The sequence below is a fragment of the Sesamum indicum genome, linkage group LG9 (assembly GCF_026168435.1).
Source record: "Sesamum indicum cultivar Baizhima isolate 11 linkage group LG9, ASM2616843v1, whole genome shotgun sequence".
Classification (NCBI taxonomy): domain Eukaryota; kingdom Viridiplantae; phylum Streptophyta; class Magnoliopsida; order Lamiales; family Pedaliaceae; genus Sesamum; species Sesamum indicum.
The window spans coordinates 266,510-274,658 of NC_142665.1; the positions used below are offsets into that span (position 1 = coordinate 266,510).

Genomic DNA, 8,149 nt, shown 5'->3' on the forward strand with positions numbered 1-8,149 from the left:
GAATTGAAAGGTGGATGGACGGAATAGTTTTCCCCTTAGAGAACATGGATGTGTACGAGAAGATTAATTAAAGAGAAAATCGAATCAAAGAAAATCATGGTGACGTCTATAATCAAATTCAAAATTAATACATATATTTTTTTACTCCAATTCCTGCCTTACAACAAATGATTAACAATCTTTTCCACATAAGAAAAAAATAAAAACTCCTACTTCACTTTTCTTTGGTCTATTGATATATTATGTACATACAATCACAAAGACCCAATCAACAATAACACCACAACACAATTCTCTCTCTCTCTATCTCATCTTTTCTTTTTTTTTTTTTTTTTTTAGACATGAAGAAATTTTATGTGACTAAGCCGCCAACATTACTGTGGGCTTAGTACGTATATTAATCAAACAAATTGGAGACCCACTAAACTGACCTATGCTGACTTTTACACATACCTCACCAAATATATATTCCAATTCACCTTCTACCTTTCCATGTCCATGGGAGCATATGGTTTCCCAATTTGCAGAAAACTCTTCGCCTCCCCTATCTTATTACTATTGCCCTTCTTCTGTGCCTCAACATCGTCAACCTCCTTCTCCTCGTCTTGCAATACGAATTTTGATAGAGATTGATACTCGACTTTTTCAGGATATAATTTAATCACAACTAAATAAAGGGTCAAGGCAAAAATTATTGTCCCAACAACGTACCAACTGAATTGAATGTTCACCAGTGACTTAGCACGCTCTAAGGCCTCTTCCCCGTGGCACCGGACCACTCTATGACCTTCCTCCAAGTTCATGAAACAACCCTTAGGGATTAGACTAGGGGTCCACAGCATGAACCCCATGACCATAAGCCAAACCCCTTGGAACATTATGCTAACTGACCTCACAAAGCTATTCAAGAAACTCTTTGGGTAATTAATGCCTAAAAGGGTGGTGGCGAGTGATATAAATATTGCAATTTGGAGTAGCCAATGGTATTGGCCCTCCACCCCCATGTGGTCCGCGGAGTGGAGGTGGAAGATGAGGAGTTGCTGGCCGAACGCCACGGCGGCTAGCAAGTTGGTCAGCCCATATTGTGCTGGGGGGGCGAGTTGATCAAGGATGATTGAGAAGAGAGCGTAGGTGAAAAAAGTGAGGGAAATATTGGAATGTTCAAAGTTGTGGAGATGGTTAGAAGGGATGGTGCCGTCGGGGTCGAGGGGCTGGTGACGTTCGGGGCCGATGAAGAGCTCCATGGATATGGACATGGAGGAAACGAGCATGATGAAGTAGAGCTCCAAATACTTGATTCTTGAAGTGGGGAACCAAGGTGAAGATTGGTAGGAGTTGGGGCGGAGGGCGTGGAGCTTGATGTGGTTGAATAGATGCCATAATCCAAATATAAAGAAGCCAAGCCCAGGAGCAACATGACCTATAAGAGTGCCCATGTGTAAATATAATATTTGTAATTGATGGGAGGGAAATGAAAATAGAGTTGTGGGATGGAAAGGGATATGGAATTGAAGGGTATTTATATATGGGAGGGTAGGACTAAAAACATAAAATTAGAGAAGGTCTAGAGGGTTCCAAGAGGTTAGAAAGTTTGAATATTTGGAGGGGATTCTTGATCAATTTGGCTTTGACGTTTAATGAAGATTAAGGAAGAGTTGAGCATATGGATACATATATAGGTAGCTGTATTTTTGAGACACGAATTGAGATGAGATGAGGTAGAGTGTTTGTTTGGTATTCTAGTTCTAGAATATATATAATATATAATATATATATATATATATGTATATAGCACAAGAGGAGGGTAGCTCATCATAACTCAATGTATTGGTAATTGAATGGGAATCCTGTGAAAGTCAAAAAAGCTATAATCCTATATATACCAAACAACACTAATATTTGATAGAGTTGGGGAAGAACAATTAAACATATAAAGCATCATGCTTTTTGAAGGAAATGGTAAACATCACTAAAATTATGGTGGGCGAAATTAAAACCCTAAAATTGGGAAAATTCAAATGGATCCTTAATTAGCATATATATATAGTGAATTATATATGTAATTACCTAAATATTGTTATATGTGTGTTGGTTATGTTTAGGTATGACCAAAAACTCATTCCGTAAAGCAATTAATTTTACTCATAGTAGTAATATTTATGAGAGGTTAAGCTCTAAAATAATTCACACCTGATTTAAATAAAGAAATAATCACAATTGAAGGTAATGAACACGTGCATCACACGTGGTGTAGGGAAAAGAATTGAAAGGTCAAATTTGGAGAAGTATATATATATATACATAGGAATGGAGCAATTACTAGGAAAGCAATAGGTTTGGAAAATTGACAAACATCAGTTGGGCTTCAAAGCTTCTTCTCTTTCTTGCTTACTTTTCATATCTAATTATAATCATATGAACCTCATGAAAAATTACTTTTTTTTTCTTTCTCTCTCCCTCTCTCTCTCTCTCTCTCTCTCTCTCTCTCTTTTTTTGTATTTTTTTTTTTTTTGGGGGGGGAGGGGTTATGGGGTATATGTATATATATTATACTAAGATCACATGATTTGTATTTTGTACACATTATTTAATATTTTCACACACAAGAAATGAAAAGGCAATTAAGCGATTTGATACATATGAAAAGAAAAAATGGAATGAGAAAGCATAATAGAATTTTTATTTAATATTATAAAAGAAAAATCAATGAGAATTGGATGAGAGTCTATATATATTAAAGTTGAAATATTAATAGGAAGATGGAGGAAATCCAAAGGTGCTAATAATAACTTGATTCTTCTTTCTCCATTAAAAACTTTGTATTATTTACAACTACATTATCCAAACCCCAAAAAGAACAAGTGGATGTTTAGTTTCTGCATCGATTGCTATTGGGCCAAAGCCCATTCTTGCTGAAAATATAAAGGAAGATAAACAAAAGAAGCCCAAAATGACCACATTTTTTTTTAGATAAAAAAAAGTATGTCATGTCTTTTGAGTTTCTTTTGGTTTTCTTCCCTCTCACTAAAATTTAAAGGTTCAAACACATTTTGGTCTAATTTTTGAAAAATAAGAGACAAGTATTTATTATTAGTATGCATGATTATGAAGGTGCAGCAGAGTCTTTACTATCCAACTCATAGTAGTTGATTTCACTATCTCACCCCAACACCCACTCCCATTATCACCTGAAATTTGAATATTATATTGAAGAAAACAATTATCTTAAAGCTACATTATATTAAGATTTCTTAAATATTATTTTTAATTATAACAAACACTCTTCCTATGCTTTACAAAATTACAAATACATTTCTTAAGAGAATGTCATATAATTTACTTCAAATTTTATGCATATACTTATAACAACCTTAAGTTGGATCAGATTTTAAATATTTGTTCATATTTAAAATGAACATACCGTATATTGCTTGCTAATATCTGCTATGCAATACATCTTTGTGTCTGAATCTAATAAAAGCAAAGTACAACAAAACAAAAGAATACTAGTCTGAGAAAGAATAATTAACTGATATTAATCCAAGAAAACAACAGCAATTTCCTGAAATTAATCTTTTCCTATTAATTAACACAGGTTTTTATGCAAGAAAAAAGATAAAGGGACAAAGGTGACACAAACCCAAATTCTTTCTAGTCTTTTAATATACCACTTTGCCCTCATTATACTCCAAACTTTTTATACCAATATGCTTCTCAGCTCCCCATAATTTTGTCCCCATGGTCGGTTGAGGTTCAACCTTGCATGTAAAAAGCCCTCAATTTTGTATATCCTTAAAAGTAATATCACTACCTAATTGCACTGCTTTTCTTCAAAATAAACGCAGAAAAATAATAAAAACTTTTACTACTAATTTAACTCTAAAAAGTTCAAGCTGGCCACAGTGAAGGGCTCTGTTTTAAAATATAAATTATTTGAATAGATTTGAGTTCAAAAAGATCAGGTGGACCAGAATTTCCCAATAAAGAGAAGCAATTATTGACCTCCATTGGCACCTATATAACATACCCAACATCTCACTTAACTTGCCCTTAACTTTAGCTTTTCCCTTTAAAGCAAACTAGTGGTTTCCAGAGCACATCCAATACTTTCATCTCTTCCACTTCAACAAATTAAAGCTCCTATATATATATATATATATATATATATATATATATAATTTACACTCTACTATTGATCATCTTTTGCTCTTAAAGACCTCATTCAAAACTGTATTTCTCAGCATGGCTAGATACTACAACTCTTCTTACTATGATTATCTGCAGTACTTCTCACTACCGATCCACTTCTTCTTCCTCATTGCAGTAGTCTTCCTCTTCTTGATCTTCACTTGGTACATAAACTACGAGTCCATGTTCGAGGACTTGATGGACAACTTCAAGATATGTCTGATGGTGTTTCCTGTTGTTCTGCTGCTCTTTGTGCACTGGTTATCAAGCGAAGATCGAGAACGTGTCCCATTTTACTTGTCGTTCCCGGAGAAGGATGCACTTCACAGGGTTGGAGGATCTCCACTTGGGGTGGCTGTTCTGCTGGTGTTTCTGATTTTCATGATCTCTCACCGCAGTTCCCTGCAAGAAAAATGGTTTCCGTTGTTTAGTAAATGACGAATAGGCGAATCATGTAAGAAATATATGACTCTTTTCTATTGTACATAAGGAGTTGGATTGCTCCTCCCCTTGTGGCTAGAAGATAATGTATTTCTGTTTTGATGTAGATTCTCGACTCTTGAAATTTTTTTTCAAGCTTAATCTTTTGATGGTGAGTAACAGGGCCAGATGAGTTTAGGCAATGCATTTTCATACAACAGACTACAGAGACTAGTTATTTTGCTTCAAATGTTGAAGGTATTCATCAAGAAAAAAGAAGATACTCTAAAAATCTAACCAGCTTAAGAAAGACAGGACAACTCAGATTGCAAGTTAATTCCATATGTTCACATATACACACAAATAGCAAGTTCCTAAAAGGTCATGCACTGTGCAGTGAGAAAGAAAAAGTAACAGATTCCTGAAGATGGATTAGCAAAAACAACTATTACGAGCATATGCGGAGTGCCATAATTCTTGGACATTCCAGAACCTACGAGTTCAATAAATCAAAACCACACATATCATGCGGTCTACACTAGGCCGGTCCCAGTGATTTGTTGTGAGATCTCCAAAGAACCTGTGGGTGGGTCTCAGTACTCGTCAAAAAAAATCTTGTTCTGCTTTTTGATATACAGAAGAGACTATACCTGGAATAATAGTTCATGGAAGATATAGACCACTAAAGAGAATATAATATTTGCAAGTCTTCGTTACACAAATGTCCTTGAACATTAATCCCAATTCTTGTTGCAGAAACCAAGTTCCTGGACGCAAAGAAAGCACTTGGAGCTTATGGGAAAGAATCAGTGATGGAAAAAGTTCACAGAATCATTTAGCATGCTGCAATATATCTTGCTATTAGATATTACTTCCAAAATAATTATGAGCTATTGATAACTGGCATGTAATACAAAGAAAAGCAAATCGACTTGAGATTAGGCAAAACAAATAAGCTAAACATGGCAGGCAATCCTACGTCTAGATGGAGAATTCCAACATTAAGAATTTGTGGCAGTCAATAAATATACCTTAAAATATGCTTGTTTGCAGGTCTCTGTATCCTCAAATTCTGCAACCCAAAAAGAAAATGTATAAGCAGCAATGACAGTGAAAAACTATTATTTTATCTCCCTATTGATCCTTTTATCCTGGAAGAATGAGATGACCATGTGAAAGTGAGGTTTTCAAACCCCAAAGCACAAAAAGTTTACTTTATAATCTCTTCGGTTTTCACCAATGCCTCCAGATCACCACCAGGAGCGTGGACCCAACTTGAGCCAGGAACTTTCTTCAGACCTCTTAGTTTCATGGCATTTCTCATGTTATCCATGCCATTACAACCAGACGTAGAAGATATAGCGGTGGCAAGTAAATAGTTTGCTCCAACATTGGGCTCTGTTTTGAGTAGAAGTTGAATTAAATGTTTGTCCAAAGAAAGAGCACGGCCATGGTGTTTACAAGCACTGAGGTAACTCCTTATTATAACAGAGTTAGGTTCAAATGGCATGCTCAGAATTATCTTATAAGCTTCTTCAATTTTTCCAGCTCGTCCGAATAAGTCAACCATGCATCCATAGTGCTGCATAGTTGGTATGATATTGTAGACATTCACCATTTTATCAAAGAGTGCTTGTCCCTTGTCCAGTAGACCTCTGTGGCTACAAGCAGAAAGTACCACTGAAAATGACATGCTGTCAGGTCTCAAGCCAGCTTCTTCCATTCTGGTAAATAATGATATGGCTTCTTCTCCACGACCATAGTCTGCAAGACATGAAATCATGACTGTCCAAGACTGCAGATTTTTCTTGTTGATGGTATTGAAAATTTGTAATGCTTCCTCCAAGTGACCTGATTTTGCATACATATTCAGAAGTGCTGTACCCAAGCTAACATGCAATTCTGTACCATTAACGAGAAGATATGAATGGATGGATTTTCCAATTCTGATATTGAGGAGGTTGTTACACGCAGCAAGTAAACTAACAAAAGTTACCAAGTTGGGCTTCTCATTTACCATGTTCATATATTTGAACAGCCTCAAAGCATCCAAATCAAGTTTACTGCAAGCATCAAAAGGTGAATCATAAGTGAGATTAAACACTTGAAGCATTGCAAATTGCAAACAGAAGAGGACAATGCTCATAAATTCAAGGGACTACAGAGATCAACTCCATGCCCACCTGCTGTCTATTTTCATACTAATAGTTGGAAGAGATCACAGGAAAAGGATGCTTGTTCCATGATGTTATATTTCTGAAGATGTGCTCAACATATTGTAAGCTTTAATAACATCCTCCAGCATTGGGAGATAACTTAATAGAATATAATGTGGCAAGTGGTACGGACTGTTCATCTAAAGAGCAATCAGAATGCACTAGTCTTTTACAAGACATATCAAAATTCAGCTTTTCGTAAACAGATATTTTGTTAAGAGTGTACATTCTCCAGACAACAATGTTCCCACTTCCTGTTCTGTAAATCTCAAATGACTTACTGCGTCAAACATATCATCAGTTTCATTAGAATCATTCAAATAAATTCATCCCAAGTGAAATGCATTTCCAAATCAATATATGGGTATAATAGGTCAGGCATCACCCACTGTAATCACCTTGAAACTAAAATACTTTGTTGGTATTCTATGTTGAATGGGCAAGTATCATAAATTTGGAATCAATCAGAGAAAAGGACTTTCAAACTTGTGAGGACAACTCTTGCACGCAAACAGTCTTGACATAGTAGTTCAATTACCACAAAAAATTCCATTTCAAAAGAATGTGAAGTATGAGATAAAGTACCATATTTGAAACACAACGGAGAGCAAAAGAAAATTTGCATACCAATCAACATAAGCGGCAATCATAGAGCTCCAAGAGACAACATCTCTCTCACACATTTCATCGAACAGTCTTCTGGAGAACTCAACCGCACCACACCCACCATACATTGTTAAGAGAGTATTATTAACATGTAAATCCGAAGCAAAACCCGCCTTGAAAACCATGGAGTGCACCGATTCACCAACCCGGAGCATCAAACAATGGCCGCAAGCCTTGATAACAAAAGGATACGTAAACTTGTCAGGTTTGAGGACATCAGAAGTTCGAAGTAATTCAAGAAAGAGCTTTACAGAATGTATTTGCGCGGAGGAGGTCTTAGAATATGCTTTGATGAGGGTGTTCCAGGCAAAAAGTGGGGGTGGGACAATAGGTGAGTTGTCAAAGAGTTTCCGGGCATGGTGGAGGGAGGTGGAAGCGGCGGAGAGGATGAGATGAGAGAAGAAGTATTCATGGTGGTCAAGCGAACTTTTGAGAAGCAAAGAATGGAGAGCTTCGGCGGAGATTTTAGAGAGCGAGAGTTGGAAGAGGATTTGAATCTGCCGCCAAATCATCGGCATTTCACAATTCACTTGAGTTGTCAAGGATCAGATAACGAGGATGAATCCCTTCTTCTTCTTCCTTAATGGAGGGAATCTTTTCCGACCACTTTTTAGATTTTACTATTGCACCTAATAAATAATTATTATATTTAAGTATCA

General features: G+C 36.2%; 3 protein-coding genes across 4 annotated transcripts; 1 reads left to right on the forward strand and 2 right to left on the reverse strand.

Moving 5' to 3' along the window:
* Positions 1–109: 109 nt before the first annotated feature.
* On the reverse strand, positions 110–1,647 carry LOC105170164 (uncharacterized). The gene has a single exon (XM_011090805.3). The coding sequence runs from the start codon at positions 1,434–1,436 to the stop codon at positions 483–485; it is 954 nt and encodes a 317-aa protein (XP_011089107.1). The 5' UTR covers positions 1,437–1,647; the 3' UTR covers positions 110–482.
* A 2,240-nt stretch (positions 1,648–3,887) lies between these two features.
* On the reverse strand, positions 3,888–8,131 carry LOC105170163 (pentatricopeptide repeat-containing protein At1g59720, chloroplastic/mitochondrial). 2 transcript variants are annotated; one of them, XR_848476.3, is made up of 5 exons: positions 7,452–8,131; positions 5,823–6,671; positions 5,640–5,680; positions 5,259–5,375; positions 3,888–4,590 (listed from the first exon to the last, which is right to left on the reverse strand). XR_848476.3 is itself a non-coding variant. In XM_011090804.3 (4 exons), the coding sequence occupies exons 1-3, from the start codon at positions 8,006–8,008 to the stop codon at positions 5,674–5,676; spliced, it is 1,413 nt and encodes a 470-aa protein (XP_011089106.1). In that variant the 5' UTR covers positions 8,009–8,131; the 3' UTR covers positions 3,888–4,590; positions 5,640–5,673. The 2 variants fall into 2 exon arrangements, 1 of the variants encoding a protein (XP_011089106.1); XM_011090804.3 differs by lacking the exon at positions 5,259–5,375.
* Positions 4,243–4,735, forward strand: LOC148786805 (uncharacterized). Its single transcript, XM_088884382.1, has one exon. The coding sequence runs from the start codon at positions 4,243–4,245 to the stop codon at positions 4,624–4,626; it is 384 nt and encodes a 127-aa protein (XP_088740508.1). The 3' UTR covers positions 4,627–4,735.
* Positions 8,132–8,149: the final 18 nt, after the last annotated feature.